Source organism: Lipophrys pholis, assembly GCF_963383615.2.
Source record: "Lipophrys pholis genome assembly, chromosome: 18".
Lineage (NCBI taxonomy): Eukaryota > Metazoa > Chordata > Actinopteri > Blenniiformes > Blenniidae > Lipophrys > Lipophrys pholis.
The window spans coordinates 12013649-12036541 of record NC_137646.1 but is presented as its reverse complement, the minus strand read 5'-3'; the positions used below and the strand labels follow the sequence as shown (position 1 = coordinate 12036541).

At 40.6% G+C, this 22893-nt stretch overlaps 1 protein-coding gene across 1 annotated transcript in view; it reads left to right on the top strand.

Annotated features, from left to right (window-relative positions):
* Window positions 1-22893, top strand: part of LOC308123694 (neurexin-2-like) — a gene marked incomplete at its 5' end in the record, with an annotated part of 459246 nt that overhangs the window by 47264 nt on the left and 389089 nt on the right. Inside the window, 3 exons of the mRNA XM_080486315.1 lie at window positions 3055-3174; window positions 6512-6893; window positions 10020-10210. Coding sequence (XP_080342441.1) covers window positions 3055-3174; window positions 6512-6893; window positions 10020-10210 — 693 coding nt within the window. The remainder of the gene's footprint in view (window positions 1-3054; window positions 3175-6511; window positions 6894-10019; window positions 10211-22893) is intronic.

Sequence of the window (22893 nt, the reverse complement as noted above, 5' to 3'; positions counted from 1 at the left end):
TTTGTTGCTTGGCTGGCTTGACCACAGCAGCATGTATATAAATATATCTCGTTTGCCACCCCTTCCTATTGTTGGTGGTATTATGGCCAAATAGCTCAATGGCTTTTGCAGTGTGAGCAGCAGTGGTTCCCTCTCTCCTGTGGCCTGTAGCAGCCGGAATAAATAAATATTACATGAAGCCCATTCTAAAGGGTTCCCATTCATTTGTGCTGCACTTGGCTGTTTGAACCTGTATGATCTTTCATCTACTCTGCCCCATCACCTTTGGTTCTCTAAGGCTTATTTAGAGAGTTCTTTGAATTCATATTTTCCTGTGTATCTTCACACATTCCCTTCAGCTTGTTTGTTTGTTTTTTTTCCAATAACTTAGTCGCTCGGCTGGCCTTTTTTATCCACTTTTGTTCTCTTTGTAGCATGACAGCAGCTTTTCATTTTTGAATGTTTACCTCACACGTCATGATCAAAAATCTTTCAATCCAATTACATATGGCTGAAGACAAAAGGACGATACAAACCTTCACTGTGGTTAAAAACAAAACAAACAAAAACATAGAGTAAATAAACAGTCTCCGGTGGGTCAGGTGTGTGTTTTCTTGCCAGGTGGGGACATCAATTGACAAAATTGTTTTTCCTCTCGACTGAATTATTCCAAAGAAAGCTGAGAGGAGGAGATTCACACCGTGCAATATCAAGCACTAGAACAGATGTGCCTGCTGGCCAGTGAGAAAAGATCAACCCATCCTGGAAGTGAGGCAGAAATAGCTCTATTTCTTACTTCCTCAAACATATCCTCAGTGCTAACATCATGCACAGACGCTGGTATCCTGTGCTATCATAGCTGTTAAGCGTGTTAATATTGGTTAATGTTTTCAATTGGAATGTGGAGTTATTGTATCTACTCTCACCACACATTGAGAAAACTTTCCAGTTGTATAGTTTGCATGTTCTACCCATTCTTGCTTGGGTTTTATCCAAAACAGCCTTCCTTGCTTAAAGAGGTCATATTGTACAAAATTCACTTTCTAATGGTTCTCCAACAGTAGTATGCTTCCCCATACCTTCACCAGAAGTGAAGAAAGTCTGTCCTCTCTCTCCCTGGTTTGTTTTAATTTTTAAAAAGTGTGTTGCTCCAACCAGCCAATCAGAAATCAAACCCTATATAGTCATCGGGGGTTTAGCCAATCCCTATCAAGGTAGACTCTCCCTCTGACCCCTCCCACAATTAGGCAGCTCTGCTCTGGCACATGGCACCACGAGAGGAAGTACTTCCTCCTCTTCCCAAGATGGGCATGTGTGGGCGGAGCCAGTCCAGCTCACACAGACACAGCAGATTCTGAATGCAGCTCCTATGATCCAATATTCAAATAGAGGAAAATCAAGGAAAAGCTGGATTTGGGGCAATAAACTTTGAATACAACATTTTTAGACCAACGAGACCATGTGAAATTATTGAAAAGCTATATTATGACCCCTGTAACTACATTGGCAATAGGCGGAAATATTCATCTGGCTTTTCTTTGTGATTAACCAGTGAACTGTCCACATTGTGTCCATGAAGCCATGGTCAGCTGGAAATGGCAAAAAGCAACTTTGCATTAGATCAAGTGGGACAGAAAATGGATGCGAGCATTATATTATCAACACAGTCTCCTGCGGCCTTTTCAAGCATGCCAGTCAATAACAGCTGAATTTAGACTTCAGCACCAACATATTGAAACGTCTGCAGTTGTGTGCCAATTGTTTATGCTCATTTGTACTTTGATCAAATGGCAGACTTGTGCAGGTCTCTTTTATTTTGGATCTGGCCTCAACTCATTTCGAGTAGTGTTTCAATTTACCCATTTATAATCGAACGAAGCGCTATCTAAAGAAACACGAGTTGGACCTCATCCATGTTTACCAGCGTGCCAGTCTCACCATCGCTTACATGGTGTCACTTGAATGACGTTCGTCTCCTTCATATCACCCCTCTATTGGGTAGGTGGAGAGTTTCCATTCATAGCATTAGTCTTTTGGCGTGATACTCCAGGGACTTAAGGAAGAAATGTAGGCATCGATGGTGAAAGGAAACTATATACTTCATTTAAGAAAACTGAAGTTTCAGCGCGCATTTGGTGAAAATGCAAATACCAAGATCATTTTGTTATGACGGACCTGTCCGTCCAACCCTCAAGGCTCAGGATCTGGTGATCTGGACTGTGAGACGGCCCCTCCAACTCTTCCAAAACCGAACAAACCCCATTTCTAGACCTTCGGAAACTGTTTGATTACCAGATAACAAGCTGGTACATCTGTATAAGCTTGCGAGCCTGCCAGCTAACACATCTGTTCATTCACTTGTCATCGGTTAGTGTCTGAGTAAAAATCTGCACCTCCGTCACTCCATCACGACAGCGCTGATGCAATACAGCAGGATAGAAATAGCTCGCACTTAGAGAAAGATATTTAAATAAGTGTCTTTTCTCTGCTAACGCCATATGCCACTGCAGCAAACTGAGCAGGAAGAGCAGTGAGGGAGGAGAGGAGAGGAGCGCAGCAGTTTGGGAGTCAGAGAGTGGAAAGAGCGAGTGAGTTATGAAGGTTTCGCCCGTCAGCTCTTTCACTTAGCGGGGTGTGTCAGGAGAGGCGTCGGTGTGCCGAGCTGAAGCACGGAACGCTCGCCGCACGCCTTCACACGCCGCGTGTAACACCACGTCTCCACCACTCATTGACTCTCTCCTCTAATCTACTCCGCCGAGGCACTCGTAACTTTTCTATTGTCTTGACGTTTGTCAGCGCGCCCCCGAAAAGACATCCGATTTTACAGCCTGTCAGGTCGAATATTTGATTCCTTTTCATTTCGAGTACACTGAGGGAAGAATTCATGGAGTGAATGTGTTTCGCAAACATGAAGGGTTTCTTTCTTTTCTTTTTTTCTACTAGCTCTGTCACCTAATGTATGAACTCTTGACTGTGTGTGTGTGTGTGTGTTTGTGTGTGTGTGAACTAACTGTTCCCACTTTGCTGCTCGTGATCTGACCCCCAACCCCCCCTCCCGCTCCTCCCCCACTACAGGCAAAGGACCCGAGACGTTGTTCGCGGGGCAGAAGCTGAACGACAACGAGTGGCACACTGTGAAGGTGGTGCGGAGAGGCAAGAGCCTGCAGCTGTGTGTGGACAACGTCACCGTGGAAGGTGAGCTGGGATTGGGCCTCCTGTGTGTGGGGGGGCGTCGACCGAATCGTCAGCGAGTCCGCCAACCAATCTGAGAAAAGCGCATCAGTCAGTCGATGACTTATCTCATAGAGCACCAATGAGACCCGTCCAACAGCAGTTAGGAACTTACAAGTGAGCAAGGCGAAAGCAGGACAATCAAAAAAGAGCCGTACATACAGTACAGGACATTATATAGAGACAGTGTGTACTCCATTATGAATGATACATTTCCTGAGGTGAATTTGATGGATTTAAAAATTATAAAGTGAACAAAAAACAAAGCCCTAATTTTAACTTGTGTAAAATAGGACAGCAAAATGTAGAATGTATTCAAATATATATATACATGCGCTCCTTTTTGGAATAATTCGAGGTACTAAATAAAACACAACATATCTTAATAATCCTTAAAAACAACAACAATATTAATAATGCACATTGACTAATAGAAACACTGAATCAAAATTTAAAAAGGTTTCACTTCTCCGTACCCCGTCTCCGACATGTTGAACAAGATATATGTATTATAGATAGTTATGTATTACATCATTTGTGTATTATTTATTTATATACAATAGATGTATACATAGTAATGATGCATAATGCTAATTTGTAATAGGCTAGGATAGAATCAAATTATAAAATTGATTATTCTAATAGTAGAATAATGGAAAATGATACATAAATTGCACCCAGTCATCAGCCAATCAATGAAGACATTTTTTTTTTTACTGAATATAACAATATTTATACAAAATACATGGAGTACAGTCATATATTGATTTTCATGGAGAAAAAAACTCGCAAACATTTAAATATAATGTGGAATTTCAGAAAAGTCCAATAAATAAACCAGGATGATTTGAGTACGACAAAATAACTATATAATGAGCAGACATTCATGACAAAATATTCAAGAATCAAAAGTTGTTGTTTTTTGATTTATTTTAGATTTTTTTTTAATTTAAGATACATTTTACCTTTTTAACTTAAATCTGTTCAGGTGAGTAATTGTGATGGTAATCGTGTTGCATCAGAGGTACCATATGCTTTATTTCAAAAATGATATTTAAGGGAGATTAGTAACGGAGCTAAAAAAAAAGAAAAAAGACTGAATGAATTCATTCCATTTGACGTAGCTGAGTAAATCCTAATACACAGTTTGGTGTCAGCGTTGCCTCCCACACCGACTCGCTCCATCAGGCATGACTCACTTCTAAAAGGCTGCAAATGGCAGACGAGCTCGCAACCCCGCCACATTCATGCAGATGCATAAGCCGAACAAAACGTATGTAATTTAGGCCGACGACGCCAGAGTGCTTTTCATACATATGCTTCGGTGGGAGTGAGCAGCTGCCAACAGAAGCACAGAGGAGCAGCGAGGGGAGAAAATAGCGCAGGAAGGACGGAGAGGTCAAGAGACGAGGTGGAGTCACCGGGCGCTCGCCGCGCCGGCTGGCCCCGGGCGAAAGGACGGGGGGGGGGGGGGGGGGGTGAGGGGAAGGTGTGAGGTGGATGAAGGGAGATGGAGGCATGCTGAGGCTGGAGGGGAGGAAAGAGGGAGGAAGGGAAGTGACCCTGCGAAGGTTGAACTGGTTCACAGACTGTACAGCAGGACGAGACGTCCACGTCTCCCAGTGAACTTCGCCACAAACATACCTCCACCCAACCCTTCTGAATGTGTGCAATAGAACCCCAAACTGTAATTTCATTCAAATTTACAAACCGTTATATGGGTAAATTTACTGACGACAGTTATTGTGTCACTTTTTTTTTTTTTTTCCCCCCTTGTCCTGTTCGGCAGCTTGGGCAAACAATATGATGTGATTGAGAGTGTCACTTTTAAATGATGGAGGTATCAATTCTACCGGGTCTTTCCTCGGCATAAATCTGCTTAAAACAAAGGAGATGCGGTTTGATTTGCTTCCTCTGCTGTAACATCAAACAACCAGTTCGTAAAGGTCGTAGCACAAACTGTCCTTCGAGCACCAGATCGATGCCTACTGTAAAAAGCTGAGTAACTTTAATGTTTCGTCAAATTTTCACGAGACTTGTTATATTATTCTTTAACGGATCACTTCTTACTTTTTCCCTCCGTCTGTTGGTCACTCACACTTGACAAAGAAAGCCCACTTTACTCTTCAGAGGCAGAGTAAGGCAAGGCGAACATTGTTAGTCGATGTATTATGTGGCAATGAGCAAATACTACAGGCAGATTTTCACTAAATAAAGTATTTCTGGGCTGCATACACCCATTTCTCCAGAGACTATCCTGCAGCTAACATGACTCAGTTCTGTTTCTCATCCCACAAATGCATCTTCTTTGCAAAGGTTTGCAACATTGAAAAGGTCAACAAAAATCGCAGTAGAAAGTATGTACCAAACACAAATTCCACCGTAGTTGTACCAACGTGTCAAATGAAGAAATTATGAGTTTAAAATGAGAAATGGATTTTTTCATATCAATGAAACAGACATACTGCAATTTTTGGGGTGAAAATATAATACTGCGGAATAGGGAATTTAAAGTGTAAAAATAGGAGCCGCCCTCTTAGAAAACATGAAACTGCACGAATTACAGTCACAGGTCACGTTCACATTATGAAAGGAAATCTAAAAAGCAGAAGTTTCAATAATTTGATCCGTTTTGCATTTTTAGCTATTATATTGGTTTTAACTTTCTTTGAATCCGTTTATAGCCATGCGAGTTGTTTTAGCCATTCAGACGCTCGGACCAATTTCTCGTTTTCGTTTTAGCCATTTTATCAGTCACACTTTCATCGTGCCATTTTTGTTGATTTTTTATTTTTTTTTTGCCACATCAAATAAAAAAATATTTTATTTGTCTTTATTCCTGGTTAGCTCTCTGACTAGTGCATTCACACAACTTGGCAGGCAAGGAATATTCAAGCTGACAAACGATCGAAGGATCTCATTTACGTTGGGCTGCGAGATAAGAGTCCCATTGAGAGGTTTTCTGCTCTGCAACAAAATGAAAATAAGATAAAAGTGTTCCGTTACCTGTAATTTCCAGGAAGCTACGGGGAGCCACTGAAGAGAAGCAGAAGGGCCACATGTGACTCCAACACCACGGGTTCCACACTCCAATAATAAAGCATAAAAATCAGTCATATTGAAGGCTGATTGTAGGTTTTTGTCAAGTTTTTTTTATGGTCTATGCTCATTTCACTTCTTGAAAATGAGTAAGGGACTCAAAATGGCTTTAACAATGCCTCCTCACTGCCAATTTAGAAGCTTTATATTGCTTAATTGATCTAATTCTGCTGGTTTTTTGTCTTACTTCATTAACTCTCAGGCCAGATGACCGGTGCCCACACTCGTCTCGAGTTTCACAACATCGAGACGGGCATCATGACGGAGCGCCGCTTCATATCCGTGGTGCCGTCCAACTTCATCGGCCACCTGCAGGGCCTGAACTTCAACGGGCTCCCCTACCTGGACCAGTGCAAGAACGGGGACATTTCCTACTGCGAGCTGAACGCGCGCTTCGGCATGCGCCACATCATCGCCGATCCGGTGACGTTTCGAACGAAAGGCAGCTACTTAGCGCTGGCCACGCTGCAGGCGTACGCCTCCATGCACCTCTTCTTTCAGTTCAAAACCACCACGCCCGACGGCCTGATGCTCTTCAACTCCGGGGACGGCAGCGACTTCATCGTCGTGGAACTGGTGAAGGGGTGAGCGCAGTGAGAGTAATTCTAAAATGTGGTGCTCACTTAGTATAAAGGTCATCAGTGTTTAGTATACTTTTTCACTCGTCATATGAATCAGGTTTTTAGTTTTCACTGTAAAACGGGGCCTAAAACGTCCATGAAGTTTCACACCTCTGGTCTATGCGGTACCATCAAAAGCAATTGTAGTTTCAGTTAACGTAGCAGTTAGGAAAGTATAAACAACTTGTATTTCGTATCTTTCAAACAGCGTCGACTGGAGATCTGATTGGATCCCGCCTTCGCAAATTATGGGTTCCGATCGCCTCCCGTGACTATTAGCCAGATTAAGTGGTACAGATAGACGTGTTTTGGAATATTACAATCGCTGTTCTTTCCTCACGATGAGACAACTATGCTTTTGCGCCTGACCACATCTCATTTAAAAGCCAACACGCCCAGCTGCGCGCGACTACATTAGCCACGCGCGCCGCGTGAGCGGTGCCTGCGTTAATGACGGACGCATCGGTCTGAAACTCACGGAGATTTGCCGCAATCTGCTCCTGCAGGAGCGTTACATGGGCTCCACAATCATGCTGGGTTGGCCGCGAGCATGTTAAACGAGCCGTTTGCCATTTCCGTGTCCATTACTCCAATTGAACCCAGCAGAAAAGTTTTCACGCTCCAACAGTCATCTGTGATATTGATTTATAATTCTTCAAAATGGGTCAGACTAATCCACAACATGAGGGTTAAGTGAAAAACTTGTCTCTGCTCGCAGTAAAAAAAAAAAAAAAAAGAAAGAAAAAAAAGATGGCCTTCTCTACCCCTGATTTTCTTGGTATGTGGCTTCGCTGATGATAATAAATGAGCGGATGAACGTTTACTTCTTTCTCATTCAGCAAACCACCCACCGGGCTCTGTGTGTGCTGTAAAGCAATTCAAAAAGCAGTCTACCTTATTTCCTAATCTAGTTATACTCTGTGAGGAGTACAGTGTTGAGGTACACTGTAATCTTTCAGCAGAAAAACAAAAGCATTGTTTTTTGGTTTTTTTTATTCCCTCTCTTGAAATCTTTGTGAAGCCGTAATAAATCTGTGTTCTGTGTTTTTCACACCAACACAAGACTGTGTTGTTTACTACGCGGGCAAGTTTGAATGACTTAAGAAAATCTGCAAGTATATATAATTAGATGTTAAACTCCCGAGACTCTGTTTTTCTTTGCTCTCAGACTGTGGAGGGATGTACGCTGAAGACTAAAATTAAAGCTGAAAAGGAAAAAAAGTAACGTCCCGAATGTCAACAACGGCTGGCGGAAAACTTTTCCGCCATAATATTATGACCACTCTGCACACTTGAAGGCATTCACTCCATTAGACCTCTAATGCGCTGTGGCAACAGCAGATCATATTACCAACCATTGGGTAATGACCATTCTAATTCTAACTTTTTCAAAACGCTGCTACTGTGCATGTGCATCATGGCGTGACTCCCAATCCATATTCTCATGGGACTTGGTAGTCTTATAGTTGACAGTGACTGTAACAACAATCCAACTTGGTCGCCCATTGTTCATGCTTATAGCGTGTTGCCCTCTGAGCGCATGTGTGTGTGTGGCTTCATCTCAATAACAACCATCAGCACCCACTAGTGGCACAACATGAAAACTACAATTGTGTTCAGCATAACTACAAAACTTGTCTGAAATACAAACGTTGTGTTTTTCCTTGAAACATCATATAAACAAGGTCTAAATCACAAATATGAAGGAAAGGCTCACAAAGCTGTATTTGTACAGGTTTTGACCCAAAAAAGATCTTTCTCACAAGGTTGATTGCAGAGCTGATATTGAGGTAAAAGCAAGGGAAAAAAAAAATAATTTCAAAAAATATAAATAACATGTTCAACATATTTTTTCAACTATCTAGATTTTACATATTTGTAATCAAATCCATTTCTTTCAAATATAATTGTATTGGTAATTGTCTATGTAGCACTGCAGAGAACATGCATACTGCTGAGGTACCACATTTAGAGAATAAATGCAAAAGCAAATAATGAAATACACTTTTTTCTCAAAAGGGTGCTCTTCCTTTTGGAACTCAATAAACCAAAATTGTACCAAACGAGGAAGCCTTGAGGAGATAGAGAGAATAAAAGCTGGACCAAAAAGTCAGCTCTCAAAAGAAAATCACATTTCAGTTCAAAACATTATTATGGCGCGGTTTGTTTTGTAGATGGCGCGCATCTTTACTGGGTCTTGTGTCAACACTTGATTTTTCATGTTAACTACTGTTAGCCTGTTACCAATTGTTAAGATTTAATGTTGTGCAAGCGTTTATTTTTCTTAACTGGAAAGTAATTGGTGATTTTTGTGTCAAGACTTGAAAGGAACGGCACAAAAAACACAGACAAACAGTTCCAACTTATGAATTGTATCGGCCTGCAAGCTGCTTGTAATTAGAGTGTCAGAAAGAGGCTTCTGCCGCCTTATCTACCTTTCTCTTGTGGTCTATATTCAGCCTTGTTAGAACACAAAAGCCTGAGCTGCTTCTGCCACACAAAGACAAGAGGCTTCATAAAAGAATTGGAATTGAGGTAGAAAACACATACACACCTTGAATGAAACGGCCACAATAGCCTTAACCCGCAACACAAAAGACAGCCATATTTGTCTGAAGGAGGGAACTGTGCCACCTTGTCTGCCTGTGTGCAAACAGGGACGTCGGGACAAAAAGAGGGCTTCTAAATTTACATGTCAGACGAGCGAGACAAGGAAAAACTAAATCCCAGCTCCCATTAACACTTGAGAATATTAATTTCATCCAAAAATTTGTTTTTTTTCCACTGACGGGATGATGGTAAAAGTGAATTTTGAATAGATGTTTGGAGAAGGAGTGTTTCTGGCTGTGACCAGTCCTCAGTGTGCGTCCTTGAGAAAAAGAAAATTACAGAATGATGGAAAAAAAAAAAAAGAAAGAAAGAAAAAAAGGAAAAAATACTGTTTGACTTCCACAGAGAAGTCAATTGAGTATGATTGTCCCCATTCTTCAGCCAGGACAGAAAAAAAAACAGTTTCTCAAGGACAGCTATTGGGACAGATTTATAACAATCTCACCCCTACATCCTCCTCTTCCTCCTCCTCGTCTGCAGCTTCGTCCACTACGTCTTCGATCTCGGCAACGGCCCGTCGCTGATGAAGGGCAACTCGGACAAGCCGCTAAACGACAACCAGTGGCACAATGTGGTGGTGTCCCGGGACGCCAACAATGTACATACTCTGAAGATCGACTCACGCACCGTCACTCAGCACTCCAATGGAGCCCGAAACCTGGACCTCAAAGGTAGGAGGCATGAGTTTGTAGGGAATAACTGTCCCGGTGTCGTCCGAGGTCTGTAGGACATACATCAACTCAAAATCTGCCTGTAGCAAAGAAACTTTGCTGTGAGGATACGCAATATACAGTATAACAAATATTTGTTATTGCAATACGACATGCTCAGTATACATCTCAAAAAAATTGGACTGAACACTTATTTATCTTAAAGCATTATTATAGTATTTTCCCTTCTAGAAGTCACACTTTTTTTATTTTTGCTGTCATGTCCTACAAATGACCTTACTAAGTGATTCAGATAGAATAAAAATAAACGGATAAAAATACTGGTACATACCATCTGTGACCACAAGATGCCACTGTATGATGACAGAATGCTGCTACTGTACCAACAAAAACTAGAAAATAAAACTCAATTACTACTAAAGACCTTTGAAATGTTAGGGTGTTTTTGTTCGCACAAATACAAATTTAACAAACCTTCTTCAGGCTAATCTGTAGTTTTTCCAGATTACTTGTGATAACCTCAGTGGACGTGTGTGATATTACACTGGGAACTTCTAAAATGTGTCCTCGTATGCAAATCAAATTGACAGGCTAATTGTTTTCTGTTGTTTTTTTGTCAGTTCCTGTGAACTAAATGATGGGGAACTAAATACTACTTATAAACCCATGCCCCTTATTTATGTTATTTTATTTGGCAAGGTCCGACTTCTAGTTTGGAATATACAATAATTATGAGTAACACAATTTGCACTCATATTAAGATTACAGCTCTAATTATTTCCAACCTGATGGCCACAGAGAAGAAGTCAAGAAACTCTGATGGGCACCGCAGACACGTGTGATAGACAAAAGAGAAACAAAACAACAACCACATAACAGTGCAAATCTCAATGCACAAAAACATTAACATCATCTGCATAAGCGTTCATACGTCACACATCATATCGTCATGGCGATATCCGACAACATTCACATATCGTCCAGTTCTATGGTTTATCCCGTGTTGCCTCCTGATGCATATTTGGTTGTTTTCATGCTCAATATTGTCTTTGTGCAACACGTCTCTTCCTGTTGAATTCAGTCGTAACATTTGGTAAGACTGCTGTTCTCAATGCGAAGTCAAGTTAGGTGTTGGTGGAAAAGTCAGAGGCTTTGTCTGCCTTCAGTTTGGTGGAAAAAAAAAAGTGATACCTAGCAAACAGTTTCTTGCTTGGAAAGGTCCCTGAAAAGTAGGTCGATGAGGCCACATGCATCCTCTGGGTCTTTAGGTCTGCTTTGCTGTTTGAGTCTTTTTGAGTTTGAAAAATGCATTTCGGACATGTGAGAAACAAGTGAAATTATGACATCAATTTATATGTTTAGAGGAATCAGCAATCAGACAGTGGGGCTTCAAGAAAAATCATATAAAAAATTCCTTCTAGAACCTGCATCTTGATTAAAGTAGAATGCTGGCAGTTGTATAAGTAAATGTCTTTGTCCTGGCAGGAAGAGCAAACAAACACACAAACAAAAAGAAAACCTTCTTCACCCTGAGTTCTGAGTGTCAGTGTGGTGTCCCAATGACTGCGGACAGAGATTGAAAGGAAAGTCAGCGAATGCTGCAGAGCACATCTTCTTCACCTTGAAAGATGACCTCCCCTTCCTCTTTCAGCAGACGCTGGCTTTACAGGACCGAGGGGCAATAACAGAGCAATATCCTTTAGTCACCGGTGTCCCGGTGTGACTTGGAATCAAAATCACAGGCCAACAAGAAAGAAAAAGCAGCAACAAAGAATCACAGCAGAAAAACAAAGCTGGCTTATCAGTTCCTCCATCTGTGCTGTGCTCTGGCCCTGCTTCTGAATAGCATCAGGCAGAAGCAGAGCCACAGCAGCGGCAGTTTTATCAGTTAGTGGGAGGAAGATGCTCTAGAATCTGAATGGCATTCCTTCTTAAAATAAAAAAAAATTAAAAATGAGAGGAAGCAGCTCAGAAACTACTAACAGCAGCAGTTCATGTTAGTTCGGGATTGTCGAGACGTTCCACCTCTGGTTAAAACCTTTAGTCAAATAGTAACCAGCAGGACCATAGTGGAGCAGGAAACACATGCAGAGCGGCGCCGCATCGTTATAACTGAAGATCAACATGCTCAATATGTGTCACGCAAAAAAACAACAACTGAACTGTCAAACAGTATTTATCCAAACACTTTTATGTTCTGCAAATTCAACATGACAAATACATAGATATGACAGAAAAGTGCATTTAAGCTAATAAATTAACTAAATGTTGGTTGATTGAAGTAGAAACCAGAAGCAGAAAAATCAATGAAAATAAAAAAAAAGAAAACAAATGTCCCAGTCACAGCAGGTGTGAATTAGTGATTTGGAAGCACAAAGACATTAACATCATCTACACAAGTGTTTGTATTTATAGCAGCACTCAATAAAATCATTGTATGTTTACCTACTAACACTTTGTGGGTTTAGTAATCACTTCCAAGCACATTTCTGCCAACATTATTGGAGTATCCCCAACGGTCTGTGAGAACTTAAAAGTCCTTTCTGATGTCTTCTTTGAATACTTTGAGGGAAGAGGGAAAGGGAGAGAAGGAGGGAGAGGCTGGAGCTGTAGAGCAACAGCATGGAAATAAAAGTCAAAAAGTTATCCTCTTGAGAGAAAGACACACACGAGCGTTAACAGAGGTCACCGTGTAGCGCCGCCAGTGTCAAACTCCTCCAAATGCCTGTATGTGCAAATTTGAGCATAGCTGTGGGTGATTCGCTCAGATTCCGCCTGTGTCACGGCCTGCCAGACTTACCGAGCTCTTGAGGGTAGTTGTTGTGTAAGACAGATCGGGAGTCTGGGCAGAGCCCCTGGGCCCACTGGAGGCAGCGAGGAGTCAAAAGATCAAAACACGACTTTCTGGAGGAGGGCGAGATATGATTTGCTGACAGAATTACACTTGTTTTTTTGTCCTTTCGGACTTCAAAAAGGATGAGGCATGGGTCTGGAGAGGGATGGCACCGCGCCAGAGTCCTCGCCGTCCCCGGGGTTGCAGACAAAGTTAATGGACGCAGGTTTTTACGAGTTGGAGAAGGGGAATGAAGAGTGCAAAGTTGGCAGCGGCGGTTTTTGGCGGTGACGCACGAGTCCAAGGATAGGTAGAAAAACAAAACAAATCTTCCACTACGGTTTACGTGTTCACTTCACAAGCCCCCATTGTCAATAGGCAGATCAGTAACCACCGGATAGAATGAATTCTCGCTTTCAAGGTTTTTAACTGGAGCCTAATTATGCAGTGTGAGCGATTCGTGGGGAAATAAAATCTCATCTTCTGTTCAGCCATACATGCTTTTATCAACACGGGCGATCTGCTACAGTAAAGTGAAGTAATTAATGTCTGTAATTAAGAGGCTTTGTCTTTGATTGATTGCTTCTGTACAAGACCGCTGTCAATCAGCTCTGGGATTAGACAGCAGCATCATTAACAGGGAGGTTTTTGAAGAATCGCGCAGCTGTTGGAGCATGGTGTGCTGTTTTCTTTTTGGGCCCCGTGTGAAATCCCAATCTGTCTACTTTCCCATTATTTGCCATCATGCTGGATTTTGCCCTGTTTGTAACCGACTGTGAGGGGGATGGAAAATATGCGCTCTTCATTAGTAAAGGGTCGAGATTTATCCTTCACAATGAGGTTAGAGGTTAGAGAGTTGACATCTCAGATTCACAACCACTTAATGTCAATGACTTATCAAAGATCTGTTCCATTATGTTGACACACAAAGAGGGCAGTTAAGATGCTTTGGATTTAGTTTTTCACCTCACAAATAAGACAACCATTTCTTGTTTGTTGCTATAAAAAAAAACCTTCTACTACAGATTATATAGTGACGGTTGGTTACCATAAACAACATTGGATGCCTCTAAATTCTACATCTTTGCAATCATGCAATTTATGACAGGGCTGAAATTACCTAAATGAAAGGCAGACTAAAAAAAATATAAACAATTTAATGAAGGCTAACAGTTGGCTTGCTGACCTTGGCTGCCCTCAAATGGATTTTAACTGCTAATACTCTAAATACCAATATTACATGAATAACAGTAGTAGTGTTGTTATAAGTGAGTGACTGGAGATTGGCTCCTTTGCCAAATATGGAATTAATGAAAGTTCTTCTGTGGAATTGTAGCAGCCGTCTGTTGTCATATAGTGACATCTGGTGGTGCTAGATGGGATCTACCACTATATTTTGTTTTACGCTTATTTTCCTTAATGTGGCATGACCAGCCAAACACGGAAACTAATTGCTTATGTTAAATACTTGTACATACTTAAAGCCTGGCATGAAAAAGACAGAGCAGTTCAATACGTGAAACACCATTAAAGTACAACAATAGAAGCCTGCAGAAGAAATTTTGTGGCCAGAGCCACTGTTAAAACTGACTTTAAACAAAGTGGAATAACACTTAAAGTTGGCATTCTAGGAGCATGAATGAAAAATAATAATAGCGTCTTTTTGAAAAGTTTTTCTTTTTTCGTTTGAGGACGAGCTAATTATTATGAACATGTGACGCGGATTGAACTGAAAAGCAAAGCAATGAGAACAAAGTCTTCTAAAGACTGCGGACGGTTCAGTTGTTATTTCCAGCTGTCATCGCACAAATTCTGAGTTGCAACACTGCAATAACTTTGGTCAGGAATGAAACCATCTATGTCCAATTAAAATGAACTATCTTGTGTTCTCAGACGGCATGTGATCATCTGCAAACATGGACAGTCTGCCGGCAGCAAAGAGCAAATTATAAAAGCAGAGAGTTAACAGGGATTGGATGAATAACTCCCAACAGTCACAGTCTGTCCTGAAAGGAATTTTTATTCAGAGTAAATATGAAAGTCAAAATGAAAACCTAAACGGTTAGCAAATCGTTAAAGACACACCCAACAAAGAAAACCTCAAACTACACAATTTGCTCCACTCCACTTTTGTTTTGGTTTTTTGTCCTAGTAATGATCACTTTAAAGGACAAGCCTAACTACATGCAGACTTTTCTTTTTGCGTCTATGTAGGAGCTCATTATAGAGTAACACATTTCTGGAACATGAAGACTGGTCAATAAATGAGTGATGGCTTCGAGAAATACAAGCATCCAGATGATAGAGCATCTTCCTCCAACTAACTGATGTAGCGTATTTACAATAAAAAAACTAATAAAAATAAAACAACTGTTGCAGAGCTGCTGTCTCTCGTCATGCTCAAGAGCCTCATGTCAACATCAAACTGAACTCAAAACTGTTAACTTTGTGATTATTATTGATGTTCTGGTGATTAACTTAAATCAAATGAAAACTTTCATTTGGACAATTTGACTAGTTTAAAAAAAAAAAGACAGAAAACTAAAGTGAAAGCAGACGTGCGGTCACAATGTTAATCAGTTGCATTATGTTCTCAGAATAATAAACAGGTATAGCTAGCTAGCTCTGCTAGCAGCTGCTATCGCAACAGTCAGATAATATCCAAATACTAAAACGTCGTAGCTCCACTTAGTGAATAGTAGGCGCATGACAGCCAAGCCTTGCAAATTAATTAAAAGTTAACCTACTTATAATTCTACCGACTTATGAAACTACTGACAGACCAGACTTCCAGTGGACCGTTTGGCTAACTAGTTGTTCACACCCTCAGCAGTCGCTGATTCACCGAGCTGTTGGTGACTGCAGTTTGAGCACCATCAACCCTGAACTAACGTAGTCTTCCTGACAAGAGTTTGACAAAAATGGCATCTTGTGAGTCAAATTAGCTCTAGTCTGTTCCCACATTCGCTGTGATTAGCATTAGCGACAAATAGACTAAATGAAAGACCAGGCTATTTCACACAAAACAATACAATCTCTTAGTTCTGATTTGTTCTTATTTATTTAATGTCATATTTATTTCATTAATGTTGAATTGCAATATAAAATTATCATTATTAGTAATGTAATACCAACATGATTTGCGATGAACATCTATTGTACGTAGATGATGTTAATGTCTCTGAGGTTTGGTTCATCGAGTTACTGGGCTCTTTCTCTTACCCCCTGATTTACGGACATTGTGAATAGGCCCTGTTTGTTGTATTTGTACACTTTCTGGGTCCTCATTTGCTTGGATGGGCTTATCGTGCATTATTGGCCAAATATGTTGACATGCATGATTATGAGCAGTCAGTCATTTGTGATATGGATACCGTGCACGTTAATACTTCAGTCTTCTGCACTGTACTCTACTACTTCCTGAGAAAAGGTGACTTGCATAACTGCAACTTGCTTACTTGTTCGATTCGAACCAAGTAATTGAGCAGTCACAGAAAACATGCCTCATCTACATCAACAATGGCTCTCTTTCATTATTCCTATGATTTATTGTAAGTGAAACAGAAAGATGGTGAATCTATGTAGTTCACGTAGCAAGGGAGCAACACCCCCAAACACAAAACCACCAACCCTCTTTATGTAATTTATATATATTAAGCTCCAGCATTCTAAATGTCTTCATTTTTAAACCCTCCGGTTCTTTACCCGAGCAGCTCACTGGCAGGGGACGGAGATCGAGGCAGCTCTCCCACTAGTGGGGAGAATCAGAGTTGTAAATCTCGCTCCAGAGGACTTCAGAGAGAGAGGCTGATGTCTCAATCCTCAATTCCCTCATCTAATTGGCCATTCAAACCTCTCTCTGTGTTTCCACCGTGACAATTCCCCCGTCAAAACACGGCATGCAGCTCAGTGCAAACAACAGAGCGAGGCAGCGACCCCCGAACATGCATGTGTAGGTGGAGAAAGCCTCTTTACAAGTTTGTACCCCTTTTTCTCGTCTCGGGCTTTGCAAATCAAATACAGAGAAAATAGCACCAATGAGCCAATTTTTCTTTTTTTTTTCCCCGGCAATCTCTTTGCTCTGTTTTAACACCGTTTCAGCCTGCATTTCACAAGGAGACGGAGAAAACTCAATTCTCCGAGCTTTATCTGTGTAATTGCGCAGAGAAAATGGAGAAAATGGCTTTTTGTGCTCTCGCTCTTCCTTCTCTTTTGTTTTTGGACACATCTTCAAGGTACTCGTCTTTGTCAGGTAAAGTGTGATGAGGGAACAACGTGAGCAGTCCCAGCGGAGAACGGATAGAAGGGTTTTTTTTTTTGTTTTTTGGAGCGAGTGCAGGTCTCAAAGCAGGACGTGCGGAACATATGGGGAACCAAGCCGAACCCTTCCTGTTGACGACCTGCTGTGAAAACGAAACATTAGCATATCCACGCTCCTAAGTAGCCCTGTTGATTCCACAGCAACACACATCAGCTAGTGAAAAAGCTGCCTGTGAAAATGTGCCAGAGACGCTTCCAAATACGATGGGGAAACTTGATAAAACACAAAAATCCTTTAGTTATACTATGCCAAAGTGGAAGATACTGCAAATTGTGATAAGCGGACTGCGATATCGGGGAAAGCGAACGTTGTTTTTTGTGAGGGGGGGGGGCTGGAATCTCTATAATTTGATACAGAGCGGGATAGCCGAGTGCAGGATAATGCAGGAATGACTGGAACGATTTCTGTTTACATCCATTGTTCTGCTTAATAAAATATGAGCAAAGAGTTTGAAGAAAATGTTTTATTTTTTTTAATCTACATTTACTCAATATATGTGTATATGCGCACAGATATGCTGCTAAAGCACTTCATTACATAACTTTGCTTTGCATTCAGGTCAATTTACTCCCTTTAATCAGATGTTCTTTGTAATCTCAGGATAGACACAAATGGCTTTAAAGTGAAATTTATACCATTCCGGTTATTTTACTGTGTCACAATTCCCTTGAAATGCATCTATTGGTACAATATTTGATGTACATGAACATTTTCATGTGTCCAGGTTGGAGGCTTCTCAAAGTGATCATGTCCAGGCAGATGTTTCATCCTTTAATAGATAACCAGGGATGACGGTCAACCTGTGGCACTTCAGTCCCTCTGCAACAACTCAATAAATCATTTACAAAGTTATACATAAATAAGTATTTTCTGTCATTTTAAAAGGATTCCAATATCTTAGTTCAAGGTAATAATGTCACTCGAAGTGAAGGAATGGTTTAAACAGTTAAATCTGTGTCACATCTCACTATGTCACCCCTATGCTGCCTTGAACTTCAGCTGAGAAATGATGTTTATAATGTAACCTTGGGGTAAGCTACCCATTATAAAATCAAAGTCTCAGAAGCAACCAGAGTTTTATTCGATGTGGATGGACTCTATTCCTTTAACAGCCAACCATGGTTTACTTGGATGTTTGATATTGGCACAAAAACTACTGAACGAATATGTTGAAAGCTTCAAAACAGATGAAACCAGTAGAAAAAGATAGAGGAAGGTCAAATTTGTTAAAACAGCTCAAAAAGTTTAAATGAATTGTACCGTCCGAACGGTCCCTCCTTATCTATCGACTTTTCTTTAACCCCAGAAGTGTTTTGTGTGGCGGCCATGATAAGGACTGTCTGAATTCTCAATAAAGGAAAGGAGGCTCGTTGCTTCCTTTACAGCCTCCTTTAGCTTAGGAACCACTGATGCTTCCTTTAGAACCTCCTTTAGCTTAGGAACCACTGATGCATCCTTTAGCAAAGGAGGCGAGCTCATGCTGCCCCACAATTCCTTGCGGCAACAACATTTAAAGGGACCCGCTCATCCGAGCGTTTACAGAACCTCACAGTGTCTTAAAAAGGACGCAGATTATGTAAATTACCAAAGCAATAATCTGCCTTGAACAACTTTAAATCATCTAGAACCAACATCCCAAACATGAATGTTATGGATGTTGTAAAACGAAGACGGTAAAGTAACTTTTTGTGCAGCCTGTTCTTAGTTTGCATTGATTATTTATTCACCTGGCAGCAGTTTCACTTTAGTTCCTTGTATCCTGGCAGCCTCTTTTCCTTTGAGTTACATTCAAACTGTGAGATATTCGTGTTTATATCAGCAGTTAGAGGCACAGGGCAAAGTGGTAGAAATGCGCTTTTTGTAGTCCATTTTCGGAAACTTGTAGTTCTTTCCCCCACCACGTCACTAACTTGCGCCGCCGTCTGATTATTAAGTGAAAGTGCGGTCCGACTGCCACACCAACGTGATCCCCTTTCACTAAGTCCTTTAGGAAGCCTCCTAACACCAGGTGAAGACAATCATAGAAGCAGGCAAAGGTGAAACACATCAGGGCAGGAAGCAGCAATCAGACATGAGGAGCCTGGAACAAGAGTCAAACCTTTACAAAATACAAACGACAAAATGTGAACCATGACACAAGAGCAAGACTTAGAATATAATAAAAAAAGATTTTCTTAATCTCAGAGGTACAATTTTTTAAGAGGCAGAGATATGGGGCCAGGACTGGGTCAAGACCAAAGTTTTGAAATTGAAGTCTCGAGTCCAAGACCTCTCCCGAGTAGTACAACAGAAGAAATAGCACTACTTCTATCAATTCAAACTTTACTTATGATGGGGATTTTCTTAGACACAGTAGTTAAAATGCTCTAAGCTTTAATTAGTAAACTGCATAAATGCAGGGTAGGATACAGATGTTTTAGACTTTATGAGCTGTGTTATCCTCATTATCAAGACGAAAGCATTTTTTTTATTTGGTGGAAAATTGACAAACATTTTTTTGGCCATAAAATTTACAGGCCACATTTCTCAGCACTATCTTTAAATGTTTCCGAAGAAGTTATCCTTGAAAAATGACCGTACAGATTAACACTTTTGAAAGTGTTTTATGCTGTCACTTTGCTTTCTTTCATAATATTGAATATTTGTTTTTATGCTTCAGCAGAATTGTGACTTTTGTGTCAGGAAAGATGTGGCTTCATATCCTACATTTTCCCCTCTAACTGTTTTTTTATTTTTCCTACCTTAAGTCAGAATCACTAATTAAATATAATAACTTTTTAAATTGTAAAATCACATTCTAAGTGCAAAATGTGCCAATGAGCCTCCAATTCATTCTTATTTTGTTTGAATCATCTCAGGTATCTCCTGTAGAATACCCAGTAAATACACTAAATTGTATCATTTTCACTTTCAAAAATCTTTGCTTGTCATGGTGAAGGACATTTCCCAGCAGGACTTGTCATCATCTTTTTCAAGTGACATCCTGTTTCACCCTCTCCTCTCTAATCTGCCACTCCCGCTCGATGAGGAAAATCACCATGTCATCCACAGAGAGTCTCTCTCTCTCTGCTCTTTCCATGTGACAAGTCTATATCTTGCGATGTTCGGCATAATGAGTGTCCCGATGTAATCCGAAGGAACAAAGAAATGGAGTTAAATGTATTATTCTTGGAACATTCCATTGCGAGTGCCCCGTTGGGAACCCCGGCGGTATTACCAAAACCCATTCTCAGCATCTGCTTTTATCCAGAAAGGAGTGGTGTTAATTATCACAGAATAAATTAACAGGGATTCCCTTTATCAACCCCCCCACCCCCACCCCCCCACCCCCCACATCTCTGCAGGAAAGTGTCAAGCAGTCTTCTGTTTGATGCCTCGTATTGTGAGGCTGTGTACTGCTTCGATCTGCCTCCTTAAACACTCGATTCAATTAATTAATTCATGTATTTTTAGACCCGATAGCTTGTAATTTTCATTATTTCCCCCCAAAATATTTCAGCGAAACGGTTAAACTTCCTAATTTCTTTCTTTTTATTCCACTTCCTTTTGAAAAAGCGGCACATGTTTTGTGGTTGCCAGGCGCCGCCGGCTGCTTTTAACATGATAATAACGACCATGTAAAAAAAAAATTTTGTGGGGGGGGGGGGGTGTAAATATTCAAACAAGAGCATTACTCAGATGATAAGCAGCCGCCTCCTAGGAAGGTAAAGGGAACAATTAACAGCATCCTCCTCTGTGACAGGTAGCAATGGGAATGGCAATTATGCGATTGTCTACATCTCATGAAACTTGCATCTAGCGAGGGTGGACAGAGGCTAATTGTTTATGCTAATTATCCAGGTTATTACAATTAATTAAAAAAAAAAAAAGTGATATATTGATCATTAATTCATTAGAGCCACACATAGCTCCTTAAAGGAAGGGCGCTTAAGGTTAATGAGCGAATGTTTTCCCGCTGAAAGCATTGAGGATGAATGTTGTTGTATCCTGTTTCATGTTTCACTAATTAATTTCACTTCCTTAGCAGAGCGCTTAGCAACAAATTGCTAGAATTACAAGGATAGATTTATAGATAAAGCTGCTTTCGTCATGTAAAAGGATCAAAATTGCTCACATCTGGCTTTTTTTTTTTTTTTAATTCTAACAAAGAAAATTTGACCTGAACCTTAAATGAATGATCAGAAAAAGTTATACTGCACAACAGAAGATGTAAAACAGACTGATTAAATCAAGGGAAGGGAGCTGATAATTGTTTCAGTCATTACAATTAATTAAAAAAAGTGAAATATTGATCAATAATTCATTAGTGTTCCTTAAAGGACAGACGCTTAAGGTTAATTGGAGAATGTTTTCTAACTAATCCCAATGAGGATGAATGCCACTTGCTGTATCCTCTGATATATTTGACTAATTAATCCAGAACATAGTGCCTAGCAACTAACGCAAGAATTCTCAGGAGGCCATACTATTAGCCAAAGCTGCTTTCGTAACGTGGAATTGCAAAGAAACAACTGTCAAGTCAAGATAATGCATCACAGCGTCTGCGGCTACATGCTAATGCTAATGCTACGGACAATGGGACATTTTCCTGAGTGCTATCAGAACAACTGAGGCCACGTTTACACGTACCCGGGTATTCAATAAACTGTGATATTTCTCTGCGTTTGAGCCTTGCATTTACACATAAACGCAGCGATGTGTCGCCATAAAATGATGATTTCTGAAAACTGAGGCCACAGTGGAGAGTTTGAAAAACTCTGTCTGCGTTGGCATCTAAAGTGGGGAATGGCGGAGATTTACATCACAGTTTGTGATGTTGTGTTTTAGTCCAGGATTCTGATGGACTATCATGGCGTGTCATGCGTCTCGTTACACTGCCCCCTACAGGTTTGGCATGCTAATAGTAGCTCTGAACCAGGTGTATATATAGGTCAGATTATTATTATTAGTTTTTGGGGTGGGGGTGGATTGTATTGGAAAAGTTTCGTGTTTGATTTGCAATGTTTTGAAAACAATGTCTGTTTACACGTAAATCGTCGAAATGCTAAAAGTGATGTAGTTAGCATTAGGGATGGGATTTGATGAGGATTTTACGAATCCAATTCCTTTTTCGATTCTGCTTAACTAGGTTCTTCATCATTTGTCCTTTCGATTCTCATTCACGGCATTAACAGCAGAGGACACGCTAACATTGCTGTGGTGTCCATGCATAGTAGCAGCGCTTCAGAAAAGTTGCGTTTGCCCCCGTTTCCACGCAGATAAGTTGAAGCGTTTTCAAAAAGTTGGGTTTTCAATGTCCCTGAGCACCGTTGTCGCATAAACTCAAGTTTAGTTTTAGTTTCCTGCCTGGCGCTGAGCGTGCAGCTTGTGCTTGCGACCCAGTCGGGGTAACATGGAAATCGTAAAACAAATGCATGTGGACAGGGAGAAAAACACAAGCGTATGTCATCCCTGGGTGGAATAAGTTCATTTTACTAGGAAAAAAAACACATTATAAATACCACTGGCATTATTAAATAATATAATGGT